The sequence below is a fragment of the Penaeus chinensis genome, chromosome 37, assembly GCF_019202785.1.
Source record: "Penaeus chinensis breed Huanghai No. 1 chromosome 37, ASM1920278v2, whole genome shotgun sequence".
Taxonomy (NCBI): Eukaryota; Metazoa; Arthropoda; class Malacostraca; order Decapoda; family Penaeidae; genus Penaeus; species Penaeus chinensis.
Window position 1 is genome coordinate 31244553 of NC_061855.1, and position 17776 is coordinate 31262328.

At 49.7% G+C, this 17776-nt stretch overlaps 1 protein-coding gene and 1 long non-coding RNA gene across 2 annotated transcripts in view; one reads left to right on the plus strand and one right to left on the minus strand.

Moving 5' to 3' along the window:
- LOC125045208 overlaps positions 1–10815 on the plus strand; it is a gene marked incomplete at its 5' end in the record, with an annotated part of 11249 nt that extends 434 nt beyond the window's left edge. Inside the window, 18 exon segments of the mRNA XM_047642349.1 lie at positions 984–1130; positions 1464–1752; positions 2027–2136; positions 2710–2926; positions 3220–3378; positions 3800–3934; positions 4253–4895; positions 5145–5290; positions 5452–5599; positions 5888–6762; positions 6876–7021; positions 7141–7312; positions 7634–7767; positions 7887–8029; positions 8829–8973; positions 9318–9435; positions 9589–9783; positions 9890–10815. Coding sequence (XP_047498305.1) covers positions 984–1130; positions 1464–1752; positions 2027–2136; positions 2710–2926; positions 3220–3378; positions 3800–3934; positions 4253–4895; positions 5145–5290; positions 5452–5599; positions 5888–6762; positions 6876–7021; positions 7141–7312; positions 7634–7767; positions 7887–8029; positions 8829–8973; positions 9318–9435; positions 9589–9783; positions 9890–10678 — 4711 coding nt within the window.
- Positions 10816–12050: 1235 nt separating this feature from the next.
- Positions 12051–13589, minus strand: LOC125045544. The gene is made up of 2 exons (XR_007116558.1): positions 13347–13589; positions 12051–12294 (listed from the first exon to the last, which is right to left on the minus strand). It is a non-coding gene; the product is annotated as an uncharacterized LOC125045544 (long non-coding RNA).
- Positions 13590–17776: the final 4187 nt, after the last annotated feature.

Sequence of the window (17776 nt, forward strand, 5' to 3'; positions counted from 1 at the left end):
ATTTTTTTATTCATTCATTCGTTTTTTTTGTTGTTTTTGTTTTTTGTTAGATTGTTTGTGTTGGGTTTTATTTAGTTATTCCATTTTTTTTTAATTATTTATGTTTTTTTTCCTAAATTTCCTTATTGAATGTTTTTTTTTTTTTTTTTTTTTTTTTCGTCTCCTTTATCTTTTTATTCATTGCTCTCTCTATTAATATACTTATTTTACCTTTTCATTAATTTTCATTTTTACCTTGTTATTAATTTGCCTTTTTACCTTTTTATCAATTTGCCTTGTTACCTTTTTATTAATTAGCATATTTACCTTTTTATCAATTTGCCTTTTTACCTTTTTATTAATTTACCTTTTTAGCTTTTTATCAATTTACCTTTATACCTTTTTGTTAAATTTCATTTTTACCTTTTTATCAATTTGTCTTTTTACCTTTTTATTAATTTGCCTCTTTACCTTTTTATTCATTTACCTATTTACCTTTTTACCTTTTTATTAATTTGCCTTTTTATCTTATTATCAATTTGCCTTTCTACCTTTATGTTTATTGATTGATTTTGGTAGAGCAGTGCCACGTCGCGAGTGCCGTCAGCGGTGCGAAATGCCCTTGGCACGCAATGCTGCAGGGGGGGTGATTGATGTCAGAAGGTTGATCGATGTCAGCGAATTGGTGTCAGCTTTTTTTTTTTTTATTTTTTTTTATTACTTATCTTAATTATCTTTTTATTTATTTATTTACTTATTTTGTTTGTGTGTATATGTTTTTGTATTTGCTTGATTGCATATGTATTCATTTCAGTGTTCTCCATGTATTCCAAAGCTTGCAGGCGAATGAAAGATAACGTTGCACCAAAAATCTAAACATTCTTCTTGTTTCCCAGTCAATGAGACTTGTAAATCTCCACCCTCCCCTTCCCTCCCTTCCTCCATTTTTTCCCCTTCCCCCATTTTTTTCCCCTCGCCCTTGATTCCACGTTTCCCTCCGTCAGGTCGCGACAGAACGTGTCTGTCCAGGGCGCCGACTTCAAGGTGGCCGCGTGGTGGTCCCAGTGCCTCGTCTGGAACGCGAAGTCGTGGTCGCCGGAGAACTGCTCGGTGGAAGGGAATCTCTCGACGTGGGACCTGACCACCTGCAGGTAACTTGTTGGAAGTGAGGAGGAGGAGGGAGGGAGGGGAAGGGAAGGGGGGGATGGGAGAGGGGTGGGAGGGAAGGGGAGGGGTGGAGGGGGGGAGGGGAGAGGGGTGGGAGGGAGGGGGGGAGGGGAGGGAAGGAGGGAAGGAGGGAGGGAGGGAGGGAGAAGAGGGAAAAGAGGGGACTGGGCATCTACTGGAGGGTATGTCCTCAGATTTTTCTCGGTTAGAACAGACCCCCCATTTTATCCATACATGCTTATATCTCCCTCAGTCTCCTTGATCCATATTCTCACAATCTCCCTTCCACCCCCTCCCTCTCCCTCCCTCCCCCCCAGCTGCCACTCGACGCACAGCATCTTCGGCGCCCGCACGGTCCCCATCCTGAGCGAGGAGAGCACCATCGCCGTGAACGAGCTGATGCTGGTCGAGACCTTCATGGCACTGTACTTCATCGTCCTCGTCCTCGTGCTGTACTTCGTGATGGCTCTCGGCCTCCAGACGTCAGAGCGACACCGACTCAAGCGCAGAAACATCTGGCTGAGGGACAATGACCCGCGGCACGAGTGGGCGTATCTGCTCACCATCAAGACGGGCACGCAGTGGAATGCCGGCACCACGTCCAAGGTATTTGGGGGATTTTTCAATTCATTTTAGTTTTATTGATTTATGAGTTCATGTGATTGTTATTTTGTTAACGCGGTTTACGACGTCTGGAAGTTTTTTTTTTTTTTTTTTTTTTTTTGTTTTGTGAGGAAGAGGAACAACATTAAATTATAGTCAACCAAAGAAGAATAGACAGAGAGAGATATATTATAAACCGCATCGGAATGAAAAAAAAAAAAGAAGCCAAATAATATCAATATTCCTCAACCTCTCCTTCCTTCGTTCCTTCCTTCAGGTCTACGCCATCGTCCACGGAACTCACGGCATGAGCGAGACGAGGGAACTGCAGTCGAAGCAAACCGGGCAGCTGTTTACGCGGGGGGCGCTCTGCACCTTCATCCTCACGTGAGTCGCTAACGGGGAATGCCCGTCCGGTTTCTTGGGTGGGGTGGGGGGGGGGGAGGGGGAAGGGGTAAGAGGGTAAGAGGGTAAGAGGGTAAGAGGGAAAGAGGGAAAGAGGGAAAGAGGGAAAGAGGGAAAGAGGGAAAGAGGGAAAGAGGGAAAGAGGGAAAGAGGGAAAGAGGGAAAGAGGGTAAGAGGGTAAGAGGGTAAGAGGGTAAGAGGGTAAGAGGGTAAGAGGGTAAGAGGGTAAGAGGGAAAGAGGGAAAGAGGGAAAGAGGGAAAGAGGGAAAGAGGGAAAGAGGGAAAGAGGGAAAGAGGGAAAGAGGGAAAGAGGGAAAGAGGGAAAGAGGGAGACGGAGAAGGAGGAGGGGAAGGGGAAAGGGAAGGGGAAGGGGAAGGGGAAGGGGAAGGGAAGAATGAGAAGGAGAGGGAGGGGGAGGGGGAGGGGGAGGGGGAAAGGAAGAGGGAGGGGGAGGGGGAGGGTAGTAGAAGGTAAAGAAGAGAGACAGAGAAAGAGAAAGAGAAAGAGAAAAAGAATACCCATAACCCCCCAATTCCCTTCTTTCCCCCCAACAGGACAGCGGAGCCCCTGGGAGACATCCTGAAGGTGCAGCTGTGGCACGACAACAGCGGAGGCAGTAGCGCCGGCTGGTACGTGTGCGAGACGAGTGTGGTAGACCTCGTTCTGGGGGCGAGGTACGCCTACCCGTGCTACCGCTGGCTGGCCGTGCAGGCAGAGGATGCCAAGGTGGAGCGAGAGATCACCTTAGAGAGCCCGACCACCTTCTTCCAGGTGAGGCACTGGGAGGGCGTGCTATTTGGTGGTGGTGTTGTTGTTTTTGTGTTATTTTGGTTGATTTTGTTTTTGTTATTGTTGTTTGATTTTGTTTTTGTTTTTGTTTTTGCTTTTCTTATTGTTGTCTTCGTTATTATTTTAGTTTTTTGTTATTGTTGATGTTTTTGTTGTTGTTTCTGCTCTTGTCACCCCGAGAAGAAAATCCAACCCAACATGACCATAGCGAAATGACAATGCAAGGGCGAGAGAGCGTATTTTGACGAAACGATCCTCCCTTCGTTTTCCTGCAGGATTTCGAGCACTTTCTGCCCCAGTACGCCAGCGAGCACATGCTGTGGACGTCCCTGCTCACCACGTCCAGCACGGCCAAGTTCTACAGGCTGCAGCGGCTCACCATCTGCCTGATCGTCTGTCTGTGTCTCGGCACCATCTCGCTGGCCGTTGTGCAGGTGAGCAGGAAGGGAGGGTGGGTGAGTGAGAGAGTGAGTGAGGGTGAGAGTGAGTGTGAGTGTGAGTGTGAGTGTGAGTGTGAGTGAGAGTGAGAGTGAGAGTGAGAGTGAGAGTGAGAGTGAGAGTGAGAGTGAGAGTGAGAGTGAGAGTGAGTGAGTGAGTGAGTGAGTGAGTGAGTGAGTGAGTGAGTGAGTGAGTGAGTGAGTGAGTGAGAGAGAGAGAGAGAGAGAGAGAGAGAGAGAGAGAGAGAGAGAGAGAGTGAAACGAGAAAGAAAAACAAGAGGAAACGAGAGAACGAGAAAAAGAAAGAAATTTTTTGGGGGGCATCTTTTCCATCGATCCAAACAAAACACAATCTCCCCATCCTATTTAAGTCACGTGGATGCCATTCACTCACCGGATTATTTCCCGAATCCCCAGAGAATCAACACCGAACACACCATGATGGTTCCGGACATGCATATCGAGCCTATGTACTACGGTTGCATCATCGCCATGGCCCTCCTCCCCGTGCAATGGCTGCTGGAGATGGTGTTCAAGATGAGTAACAGATTGGTGAGTAACGCGAGATTCTGTGAGGTGGGTCGGGGGGGGGGGGCGTCCGAGGTAATGGGGATTTTTTTTTTTTTTTTTTTTTTTTTTTTTTTTTTTTTTTTTTGAAGTGGTGTTGGCAAAGACGCGAAGTTTGGAATATGGTAGGCGTTGGTGTTGTTGAGGACTGTTGATATGTATTTTTCAGTTATTTGTTTATTTATTTTTTAGTATTGCCTTGTAGGTTGTTCTGTAAGGTTAGGACAGAAGGAGGAGATATCTTGGTTATAAATGCATATAGGAGTGACATTGTATTTATTTTTTTATTTTTTCTTTGTTCAGGAGGAGAAGGAGTACAACAACAAGTCGGTGCTGGACACGCTGCGGGCCACGAGGGAGAGCGAGGCGGCGACGCAGCCGAGGGGCGACGGCGACGGCGAGAGCGACGCCGGCCTCAGCGACGAGGAGAGCGAGCTGTACAACCCCAACTCGAGCACCTGGACGGCCCTGGCCAGGTGGGCGCAGACGGTAGAGCTCACCAACGCCCACCTGAGCCTCCTGCAGGACAAGGACATGGACGGCATGCACGTGACGCAGCGCTCGAGGACACCCAACGCCGCCCAGAGCGAGGGCCCGCCGGAGGAGGCGCTGGGGCCCGCGGACCCCGCCGCCCGGTGCGCGGAGGGCAAGGCGCGGCCCCTCCCCGCGGCCGGCGGACGCGACGCCGCCAAGAAGTGCTCGCCGACCATCTTCGAGTTCCTGGCGGAGCTGCGGCGCGCCTTCGCCTGCCTGGTGAGGATCCTGTTCGAGGGCCGGAGGGCCAAGTGCAAGGGCCGGGCGCGGCAGGAGGACGAGGCCGGGTGGGAGGCGGACGAGGACGAGGACGAGGACGACGAGGGGGAGAGCGGCGAGGGGAGGGCGACGTCCAGCCTCACCTTCATCTTCTCCCAGTGCGTCGGCTGGATCGTCTGCTGCTTCTTCGCCGGTGAGTCTCAGACCTTGATCATGACGTTTCTGACAAGTAAATGTCATTGTGACTCCATATAACGATAAAAACGTTCGTAACGCGCGCGAGAGAGAGAGAGAGAGTGAGTGAGTGAGTGAGTGAGTGAGTGAGTTAGTGAGTGAGTCAGGGAGTGAGTCAGTGACTTAGTGAGGAGTGAGTGAGTAAGTAAGTGAGTGTGTGAGTGAGAGTGTGTGTGTATTTGCTAGCTAACTTCATTCTTCTTCCCAGCAATGTGCTGCATGGTCCTTGTGGTCAGAGGCTCGGGCATGCCAATGGACTACTGCGCCGTGTGGCTTCACATTATCTACATGACCTTGTGCTTCTCCATGTTCGTCATGCAGCCGCTGGTCGTGGTCATCTACACATTATACAAGGTACATGAGACAACCCCGCCGGCTGGGCACTTAAGGCTTGCGCAATCCGCCAGGAGAATGCAATGCATGTACATGTGTGTGTGGATATCGGGTTGGGTAATTCTGGTATATTTGGATATCGGAGTCGAGCGACGCGGAGCTCATGCGCCTTTATTCGGCAGGTGTGCATGTACCGGTGGCTCGGCTGCAGGGGCTGCATCAGCGACTGCGTGACCGTGCCCCTGGACCAGGTCGTGGCCATCTGGAACCGCTACCAGACCGTGTTGCGAGGGTACAAAAACAGGACCGAGGATATGAGCAGTGAGAAGTGTAAGCTGCGGTTTTATTGTGTGGAATGGAGAGCATATTGTCGGGCCTGAATTACAAAGCGCATTTTCCCTTCCCCTGAACTGCATGCGATTATCATCTGTTTTCCTTCTTTTTTTTTTTTTCTTTCTTTTTTTTTTTTTTTTTTTTTTTTTGTAAAGAGAAGTGTTGAGGATTCAAATTTCAAAGCCTGAGAGAAAGCGTGAATTATCTTTATTGACTAACAGTGTTATTTCGCATCCAACGGGCGGTACAAGAGATGTTTGTTTATTTCCTATGCTTTCCCCACAGTACTGGAAGAGCGGCAGCGGACACGGGACCTGCGCTTCGCCCACCCGCCCAGCGAGGACTACCTCCTGCGGTGCCGAGAGAAGGAGGCGCAGCGGGAGAAGGTTTCGAGCGTCTTCCGGAGTGTCTTGGGCCTGCTGCTCATGCTGGCGCTGCTGGTGGTGATCGCCAGCAATTCGAACGTGTCGGAGCGGTACATGCTGAACGCCTCGACGCTCACCACGCTGGCGAACGGGAGCTGCCTGGACCGGGAGAAGTACCCGGACTGCTGCCAGGACTCGTCCTGCAAGGCGTGCAGCGAGGGCAAGAACGAGGACTACATGGCCTTCGGATCGATCGTGACGAAGGAGGACTGGTGGAAGTGGGCGTCGTCCGAGCTGATCTCCCTCGCCTACAACAGCGACCGCGCCTTCTCCCAGTTCAGCGTGTTCTGCGACTCGAACAGCGTCCTGATCGGCTGGCCGCGCCTCCGCAAGTACGACATGAACCCCGAGGAGTGCGAGGCGGCCAAGTACCTCGTGTCGTCCAACCGCTCCCTGGCCGACCTGCTGCACGTGCAGTCCTGCATCCCGGAGTACGTGGACAGCGTGTCGCACGTGTTCAGCTTCGGCTCCAACCGGAACACGGACTGGGACGCGCACTTCCTCGCCGTCAACTACGGGATGTTCAGTCAGTACAGCTACACGGACCACCAGCAGGACCTCCCGAGCTCGCGCACGTTCGCCGTCCTGCTGCTGATCTTCCTGGAGGCGTCGCACTGGATCGACGAGAAGGCCACGCGGGCCGTCGTCACGGAGCTGACGCTGTATCACCCGCAGACAGACCTCTACACGACCGTCAACCTGCTGGCCGAATTCCCGTCATTGTCCGGTGCTCAGGTGAGGGACGCTCTCCAAGGGGCGGTGTAGAAAGGCGGTTAAATACTCCTGTGGTCATAAGAGATAGCTAATAATACATAGATAACAGATAATAAATAGCGTCCATTTTCAAGGTGATGGTGCGAGTGTCGTCGACGGCCGTGGAGCGATACAAAGGGACCTGGTCTCTCGTGTGCATCATGGCCGAGGTTATCCTGGTGGCCGTCTCCATGCACTACCTCTACCGCACCACAATCTACGTCTACAAGTGTCGCCTGAAGTACGTTTGGAATGAACGCTTGGAGATGAATGAGAATCGCCCTTTGTTTTCATCAAATGTGTAACCAAGCTTTAGCTACATGATACAGCTAAAACTAAGATTACATTTCTTCCTTACAGGATCTGGAAGTCGTTCTGGGTATTTCTAGACATATTAATGACGATCTTGAGCTGGAGTTACATCGTGTGCCTCATGCTGCGCGTCCAAATAGCCGAATACATTATGTGGCAGCTGCGTGTGGCTTACTTTCAGAAGTATGTCAATCTGAAAGGCCTCACGACCTGGGATAAGGTGAGTGTCATGCCTAATTGTTGACCTATTTCTCGTTTTATGGTATTAAGATCGTAGAGAGTTCACATATATATATTTCTCTGTTATCGTGGAGTACATTAGAATTTTTTTCTTCATTAAGGAGAGAAACGTTCTCCACACGTTCCTCTCAACATTTCATCATGGAATTCAGAACAGAAACGCCAACATATACCCTTGTTCCCCCCCCACTTATCATAACGAATAACACGCACCCCCTCCCCCCCCCGCCCCCCGCCTCCAGTCCGCCCCAGTTTACCCCACGTGTTTCCTCCATGCTGATTCTCCTCTTTCATGTTGCAGACCTTGGAGTCTTTGATTGGAGGCATGCTGCTCGTCCACATGATCAGGTGCATGAGAATGATGAGGTACCTGCCCGTCTGCCGTCGCCTCGGGCACGTCCTCAGTGGAGCTTCCAAGGATGTTCTTGTAGTGACGTGAGTGAGAATTGCCTTGATCATCGGTATATCTTCATTATGTTTAATTGACTTATTTAATTAGGTGATGATAGAAGGTGTCTGATTTGTTTTTTCTGCGTTTTTTTTTCCCCACGTAGGGTGATGCTGCTGGGGCTGTTGGTATGTTGTATGCTCCTGGGCTACATGTGGTTCAGTTCCCTGCTGTGGGAATTCCACACGGTGCTCGAGGCCTTCCTCACCCTCGTCAGGATCATCATGACGCACGTGCCCTTCCTCCCCAGTGAGTGCAGGACTTTTGTTGGGGAATTAAAAGCATATAATTACACGCACACGCACATTCACACATACATTCACATTCACACACAGACACGCACATTCACACATTCACACACAGACACACACATTCACACACAGACACACACATTCACACACAGACACACATTCACACACAGACACACATTCATACACAGACACACATTCACACACAGACACACACATTCACACACAGACACACACATTCACACACATTCACACACATTCACACACATTCACACACACACACACACACACACACACACACACACACACACACACACACACACACACACACACACACACACACACACACACACACACTCACACACTCACACACACACACACACACACACACACACACACACACACACACACACACACACACACACACACACACACACACACACACACACACACACTCACACTCACACACACACACACACACACACACACACACACACACACACACACACACACACACACACACACACACTCACACTCACACTCACACTCACACTCACACTCACACTCACACTCACACTCACACACTCACTCACTCACTCACTCACACACTATATATATTTGTATTTTAACATATTTTTTCGTATTTGCGTATTTTTGTATTATACCATCTTTTGTGTTAAATATTTTTCATATTTTAAATGTACTTCATATTTTAACATATATCTTAAGCCTTTTCCATATTTTAGACCTCTACTTTTCACATTTTAACAACACACTTTCTGATTATTTTTTTTAAACAGATCTGGAAAATGAGAGTAATGGATACGTAACTTCCCTCGGTTATCTGTATTATCTGATAACATACACCCTTCTGTACCAGCTGACCCGGGCTCTGTACAAGGCAGCTTTTGTCCATGCCATGAAGTCCTACGTTGGGAAGCCAGGGTGAGTGCCACATTTAGATATATCCCGGAAAATTAAAGAAAGTCCCACGAAGTGTTATCATTAAGGGCTACAAAATGGAGTTAAGTGAAGGGAATTTATGATTTACGTCTGGGAAAGTACGGAATAATATGATTGAGTCTAATAGAATGTAATGAAGTTCCATAAAATCTATTTGTCCCAGTATCTTGAGCTTTCTGTAATCTGTTACAGTTAAATAGATTCCTACGGCAGTGAACCTTCGATTTATTTTAAAATTTAGTGATGAGAATTTGAGACTTGACATTAGGAAAGGGAGATTTTTTAAAAAAATGCAAATCCCGAGGTTTTATTTCATTTCATTTCAGCGTGGATGTTGCGTGGAGGGACATCAAAGTCTACGCGAAGGAGAGGTGTCAGTCAGTCCTGCGGTTCATCCAGAGGAAGGCCGAGGTGGTTGATGAGCCCAAGGACAATACCCCACCGGTAAGGAGCGTCGAGAACGGTCGCCTTTAGCAGGGGACGTGTTTGAGTGTGTGGACTGTTTTTTTCGTGATATAATGTGATTGGGTTCTTATTATGTTTTGTGGCCTTTGTTGTTTTCTTTCACTCACTCACTCGCTCTCCTCCTCTCTCCAGGACTTCTACATGGCTGAGCTGGAGCTCCAGATCAACCAGATCCTGGGCGGCCTCGACAACCTGGCCGAGTCCCTGGGGATCGTGACGGAGCGAGTGGCCCAGCTGGACGAGGACGACGACGAGGACGACGACGAGGAGTTCCGGGACAGCCACGACGACGGCGACGACGACGACGAGGAAGAGGAGGAGCAAGAGGTGAGTCGAGGCCGGCGGTTGAGTTTGTGGCCTCGGGAATGGGTCTGATATTTGCCGTGCCTGGCGTGGCGTCTGCGGGGTGCTTAACATTGTTCTCTCGCCGCAGCCACTCTGTGACCGCGGGCGGGACTGGCTCGCGGAGGGCTTCCTCCAGGGGAAGGTGAAGAGCTCGACGCCCAAGACCGAGCTGGACGTCATCCTGCAGCCGCTGCAGAAGAGGGTGCAGGAGCTGCTGGACCAGGCGGAGAGCGGCGAGCGGGAGCCGCCCTTCCCCGGGGCGAGCGCGGCCGACGACCGGCTGGCGGAGGCGGGGAGCGCGCAGGACTCGCCCTTCGAGACGTCCTTCAACCTGGACGCCTTCACGGACATCGCCAGCTGCCAGACGGAGATCGAGGCCATCACGCGCTCGTGGAACCTGAGCGCGCTGCCCGGCGACCCCGCGGCCAGGAGCTGGGCGCAGGACGACGGCGGCCAGCTCGCCAAGTTCCTCAAGGACGTGTCCGTGTCGGCCGCCTCCGACGAGTCCCTGCAGGCGTTCGGCAAGTACGGCAAGACGGTGGGCAAGCTCAAGGCCATGCCCAGGCTGCAGCCGAGCCACGAGAGCCTGGCCGCCGCCCTCAGGAGCCACAGCACGAGCGGCACCTCCGACGCCAGCAGAATCCGCTCGGTGTCGTCCTTCGTGGACAGCGGCGGCCATCAGCTGGAGCAGGCGGGAGGGCGGCCGCGCTCGCACACCGCCGCCGCCGCGCAGGAGGGCCAGGCGCACGGGTCGTCCGTGGCCATGCTGGGCTCCAAGCTGCGGAGGACGCAGACGCAGGGGCGGGGCAAGGGCCACGTCGACGTCCTGGACATCGAGAGCCTGATCCTGGACAGCGAAGAAGGCAGCGAATACTAAGGCCTCGCGGCTTCCCGAGGCTGTAAACCCTGAGCTTCGGGGTGTCCGAGCAGCCAACGCCAGGGCTTCGAGCTTCAGCAAGGGCGGCCGTGAACACCAACCCAAGCTTCGGAGCTTCAGATGGAGGAAAACACATCTGCCGATACCCATATTCTTTCATGCAACTGCAGTGCCTTTCTCGATTGACAAGTGTATCATTTTTTTTTTTTTAGGCTTAAGCAGAAAGGATTATTTTTCAGAGATTGGAATTACCTTTTTAACGCATTCTTGATTTATTCGATCTTTAATGGTAAAATGTCTTTGGTTTGAATACCATCATCAAAACTACTGTTCTTTCATTATTGATCAAACAGTGCCTTATAAACCTGCTAATTTTTTAATGGTAATGTGGAAAGATTAGTGTAATTGAGCAGTAATTATACGAAACCATATATGTGCGTACTAGTCTGTGTGGGGCATTTTTGTACTGTTTCCATTGTTGGTCAGTATTGCATACCTTTGGGGAAATAAAGAAAACCATATTTAATTAATTTGTTTTATTGCCTTCCTGTGTCAGAGTGTCATGGAGACAGGGAATGCATTTTTATATTATTTATATTTTATAAAGAATATGAAAATGTATTCAATTATTTTTGCCATGGAAATGTGCTCGGTATTGAGCAAGCAAAAATATATTTTATCATTTCCAGTATGTTACATTGCAAAGTAGATGCTTTTTAATGGTATAGATTGCATCTGTTTCAGTAGATGACTGAGGGATGTTTACATTTTATTCATAACATATGAATGAGGAAATTATCTACTTTCACTCTATATTTTTTTTTCTCTCTATAACGGGCTTCATTTTTTTCTACAAAATAAAAAAAGTTGAAGAAAAATCAACCGACATTACACGCACTGACTTCGCAAAACAAAAGAAAACTTAGATATTCAAACTCCTTAACTTTAACGACAAAGCGAAGTTGCGTTTAATCCTTAAAAAAGAAAAGAAAAAAAAAACTTATTTCCTGAAGGTTGTTCCAATTCAAACTTTTGCTGTGGAGATTTACGACTGCCCCCTCCCCCCTCCCCCCTTCCCTTCTCCCCACCAACCCCCTACCCCCAACCAACTCCCTGGGGGGGCAGGGGAGGGAGGGGGAGGAGAGGGGAGGGAGGGGGAGGAGAGGGGAGGGAGAGGGGAGGAGAGGGGAGGGAGAGGGGAGAGAGAGGGAGGACAGGGGAGGGGGGGGGGGGGGAGTTGGTCACACATCATTTATTCAATCATGAGTCCTTAATGACTTCGGTAATTCTGGAATGCATGTGGCGTGTGAAGGAACAATTCGTATTCCGGGAATGTTTTGTCAAGTGTCAAGGGATAAATTTAACAAAAATCATCATTTCACTGTTTATTTCATTCTTAATAAAAATAATATACACATAAATTCATAACTGGGAACATACAGCATTAGAAAAATATCTCAAAAACATATATTCCTAAAACAATTCGTCGTAAAAGAGAGAGAGATATGCCCTACCCTCGAAAAATTCTGGCAACACTGTATAATTTCTATCCTCGTTCTATGAAGCTTCTCCGCTGACCTGGTAACACTGGCCTGCCTTTCCCCGCCAAACACCAGCTGGAAGAAAACAATAAACAAATATTAGACACGTGTTGACCTTGAAGAATATAAAATAGGCTGCAAGACCCATCAAAGTGGGGGAAAAAACCCACGGATAAAAGAATAGAAAAAAAAAAAAAAAAAAAAAAAACGAATATTATCCACGAAGAAATACACATTTAGGTCTACATATATCTAAATCCATCTCTCTGTCTAGAGATAGACTAATAATTCGTTTTTAGAAAAGGATTTGATTAAAACTGATTGTAAATAAATAAATTATAATTATATGTATATTATATTTATATATTATATATATACATTTATAATAAAATATAATATAATATAATATAATATATATACACACATATGTATAGACATACATATAACTAAAGGAAAAATTGCCAAAAATCCCTTGCAGCTGCCGAGGAGCGCCCGGCCGGCGTGTGATGCCCGCCACCCACACACCTGAAACTTTGCTCACCTTGTCAGTAACCAGGGCTGAGCAGAGGATCAGGCCCGAGGGGGACAGGGAGGACTCAGGCCGAGGACGACGATGGCGAAGACTCCGAAAAAACACTGTCTGCTCCATTATGGAATTTTTCCCAAACTCAATTCCTCTTAATACAGACAGTTGATATCACAGCAAATGTTCAAGTGAGATCATAAGACAAACCGATTGATGTAAATTATAAATAAAAAGACTCTCCAACTTATAAACATACGAAAATAATAATATACATGTACATCCTCACTGCATATAGGCCTAATTGAATAAGTAAGTACTGTGTTCATAAACATATGCATGCTTGTAGATTAGTACAAATTACACACAATTACCAAATTCCCATTCTCATTTCTCACACTTTCTACACACACACACACACACACACACACACACACACACACACACACACACACACACACACACACACACACACACACACACACACACACACACACACACACACACACAGGCAGACAGACAGGCAGACAGGCAGACACACAGACAGACAGACACACAGACAGACAGACACACTCACACTCACTCACACCCTAAAAGCACGCACGTCATCCCTCCAAATCCCAAAGGCGATCCGGGGCGTCCTGGCGAGGCCGGCGAGCGCCCGTCCCTCGTTCCGGACGACCGCCAACCGACGCCATCTTTCCCCCTCGCCTTCGCCCGGAATTTCCAGGGCGCCGCCGCCGACCACCCCGGGCCAGTTCTAATCAAGTGCAAGTCATTAGCACATTGTGGAACGAAACGTCTGCTCCTGTGGGGCCGGGGGAGGGGAGGGGAGGGAGGGAAGGAGGGGGAGAGGGGAGGGGAGGGGAGGAGGGGGAAAGTGGGGGGGAGAGGGAAGAGGGAAGAGGGATGGGGGGAGGGGGGAAAGAGGAGGAGGAGGAGGAGGAGGGGAAGGAGGAGGAGGAGGAGGAGGAGGGGAAGGAGGAGGAGGAGGAGGGGAAGGAGGAGGAGGAGGAGGAGGAGGAGGAGGAGGAGGAGGAGGAGGGGAAGGAGGAGGAGGAGGAGGAGGAGGAGGAGGAGGAGGAGGAGGAGGAGAAGAAGGAGAACGGGGAAAGGAGGACGACAAAGAGGAAGGAGGAGGTTGGAGGAACAGGGATGGGGGGGGGGGGGAGGGAAGGAGGGAAATTCCAGTCGGTTCTATGTCCGTGAGAATACATATACCCTGTGTTAAGAAGGTTTACTGATCGCCTAACCGAGACAAAGCGAAGTGGGGGGGGGGGGGGAGAGAGAAGAGGAGAGGAGGAACAAGACGGAATAAATGAAGGAGGAGGAGGAGAAGGAGGCGTAGGAAGTGGTGGAAGGCCAGGAGGAGGAAAGGGGAGGAAGAGGAAGAGGAGGAGTAGAGAGGGAGAGGGGAGGGGGAGGAGGAGAAAAAGGAGGAGGTGGAGAAAGAGGAGGAGGAAAAAGAAGAAGACGAAAGAGGAAAGAAGAAGAGAAGGAGGAGAAGGAGGAAGAAGAGGAGGAGGAGGAGGGGAAGGGTAGGAGGAGGGGGAGACCGTCCCGACTGCAAGCACAAATCCATCTGCCGAGACGAAGATCAAGCAGGAACTCAAGCAGAAACACCTAAGTTTTATTTTCCTCTCCATTCCCTCCTTACCTTTTCTCTTCTATCTTTTTTCTTCTTCCTTTCTTCCCCAAAATTCCTCTCCCCTCTCCTTCACCACGCGACCACCTTTACGTACGTACGACCGCCAAAAGTACGTACATCTTCATACTTGTTAAATCTGTAGCGCTCTCGAGATCACTTGAAGTTAACCTAGTTTAAGTTCGTTAGGGAGCTGTTGCTTCATTCCAGCCGTGAGAGGAGCTCTCGCCTCGCTCTCCCCTCCCTCTCCCTCCTCCTCCTCTCTCTCTTTACTCACACTTTGCCCTCTAATCTCTCTCTCTCCTTCTCTCCCCCCTCACCTCTCCCCTCTCCCTCCCTCTTTTCAGCCTCGCCTCTCCCCTCTCCCTCCCTCTCAACTCTTCCTTCCTCTCTACCCTCCCCCTCCTTTTCTTAATCTTTCCCTCTCTCTCCCTCTCCACACCCCTCCCCTCTCCCCTTTCCCTCCCTTTCTACCCTCTCACCTCTCCTCTTTCCCTCCCTTTCTACCCTCTCACCTCTCCCCTTCTCCCTCCTCCTCTCCCCCTCATTTCCTCTCTACTCTTCTCACCTCTCTCTCCCTCCCCCTCCCCTTCTCCCTCCTCTCTCCCTCCCTCACTTTTCCCCCACGCCCCCTACCCTACCACGCCCACCCACCCGCTCGCGCCGGGCAGGATGTGCATGCTGCTTGCTCCCTTCCTTGCTTCCTTGCTTGCTTGCTTGTTTGCTTGTTCGCTCGCCGGCCGGCTCCTCCTTGCCCTTCGATATTTGAATTTGCCGCTAGACCTTTCACAACCCTCTCTTTTCGTCCTCTCTCTCTCTCTCTCTCTCTCTCTCTCTCTCTCTCTCTCTCTCTCTCTCTCTCTCTCTCTCTCTCTCTCTCTCTCTCTCTCTCTCTCTGCCTCTTTTCACCCCATCCCAAACCCCCTACTTCATTCCTCTCACCCCCCTCTCTCTCTCTCTGTCGTTATCTCTCCCACTCTCTTTCTCTCTCCCCTTCCTCTCTTCCTTTCTCTCCCTCTCTTTCTTTCTCTCCCTCTCCCTCTCCCTCTCTTTCTTCCTCTCCTTCAAAATCCTCCTCCCCCTTCGCTCCCTCCCTATACCCCCCTCTCCCCCCCCACCCAGGGTACTGCACGAAGGTCAGACGGGACTCGGTGACGGAGGCAAGACAGTGCTACGCCGTGCCATGATGAAAGACGCCACTATGATGCGACGAAATTCACGAGGACGCCGAGAATCGCTCGCGCCGCCGCCACGCGCCCTCTCGCCGTCTTTGTCTGTCTATCTGCCTTTCTCTTCTCTATATCAATCGGTCTATCTCTACCTTTCTCTATATATCTATCGGTCTATCTACCTTTCTTTTCTATATATCTATTGGTCTATCTATCTCCCTTTCTCTTATTATCTATCGGTCTATCTACCTCCCTTTCTCTTATTATCTATCGGTCTATCTACCTTTCTCTTCTATATATCGATCGGTCTATCTACCTCCCTTCCTCTTCTATCATTTATCGGTCTATCTCTCTACCTTTCTATATATCTTTCGGTCTATCTACCTTTCTCTTCTATATATCTATCGGTTTATCTACCTCCCTTTCTCTTTTATATATCTATCTTTCCTCTATATACTTATCTTTTTTTTCTGTTTTTTATTCTGTCTTTGTGTCTGTCTATCCATCTGTCTACCTACCTACTTATCTATCTACCTTTCTCGTCTATCTATCTTTATGTATTTCGTCTCTGGCCGTCTGTCTGGTGGAAGGGAGGCAACGAAAGATAGAGAATAGAGTACGTGGCGGAAAAGAAGATAGGAGGAGATAATAAAACAAATGGAGAGGAGAGGCAGCGAATAGAATAAAGAGAGGAACAGAGAAAATTGAAGAGACGAAAGGAAAACGAGAAGACACACATTTCCCCCCCTCCCCCCCTCCGCCGTTCCATCCCCTCTCCCTTCCCCTCTCCCTTCCCCTCCCCCTTCCTTCCTTATTTTTAACCTTCCATCACCATTATCATCATCTTTCTTCCCCCCTTCTTCGTCTCTCTCCTAACTGCGAAATAAAGCCCGAGTTCTAGAAAGGGGGGTGGGGGGGAGGGAGGGAGAGAGAAAAGGGACGGAAGGTGGGGGAGGAGGGGAGGGAACGGGGAGGTGGTGGGGGATTGTAGGGGAGAAGGGGGGGTATGGAGATGGGATAGGGGAGGAGGGGGAGGGGAGGTATGGAGATGGGGTTGTGGAAGAGGAGGAGATAAAAGTGGGGAGAAGTGGAGGCGGGATGAAAGAGGGTAGAGGAGGAGGAGGAGGAGGAGGAGGATGAAGAGGAGGAAGAGGAGGAGGAGGAAGAAGAGGAGGAAGAGGAGGAGGAGGAAGAGGAGGAAGGAGGAAGGAGGAGAAAGAAGGAGGAGGAGGAGAAAGAAGGAGGAGGAGGAGAAAGAAGGAGGAGGAGGGGGAGGAAGATGAGGAGGGGGAGCCAAAAGTCTTTCCAAGCGGCAGCCGGACAGACAGCCCGGCGCCGACGCTCCCAAAAGTGGGTGACAGAAATCATTAGCTTCTATAAAGAGCCGAGCTTGCGTTGTAAATTACTGGTTATCAGTTATCGTGGCCCGCTCCTCCGTCAACGTCGCCGCTGTGACGTCACGCCGATACGGACGGTGAGCAGCAGGTATGGAAGGAGAGGGGGAGGGGGGAGGGGGGGGAGGGAGGGGGTGGAAAGGGGAAAGGGGGAAGTGGAGGGAGTGGAAAGGGAGGGAGTGGAAAGGGGGAAGAAAGGGGGAAGTGGAGGGAGGGGAATAGGTAGGGGAAGGAGGGGAAGTGGAGGGAGGGGAATAGGAAGGGGAAGGAGGGGGAAAGGGGGGAGAAAGAGGGGGATAGGAAAGGGAAGGAGGGAAGGGGGAAAGGGGAAGGGGAGATGGAGGAGGGGGACGCTAAGGTATTGAGAGGGGGAAGGGGGTAATAATACGATACTGATAGACAGACAGACAGATATATAGAGAGAGAGAGAGTAAAAAAGGTGGGTATGTGAGAGTGTGAAAGTGCCAAGGCTAGCATAGCGAAAGAGAAGAACTGATAAATATGTGACGGATATCAACTACTTGAAGGTCTAGATATATACATTTCCTTAATCAATCAGTGTCTTTAATAACAAAAATATACATATTAATGCGACTCCTTAAGATGGCCGACACAGACTCATCTTAACACTGTCCGTCTTGCCAGCTTCTGTATGTGTCTGTCTGTCTGTCTGTCTGTCTGTCTGTCTGTCCGTCTATCTGTCCGCCTTTTCAGTCTTTGTGTATGTGTCTGTCTGTCCGTCTTGTCAGTCTTTGTGTATGTGTCTGTCTGTCCGTCTTGTCAGTCTTTGTGTATGTGTCTGTCTATCCGTCTTGTCAGTCTTTGT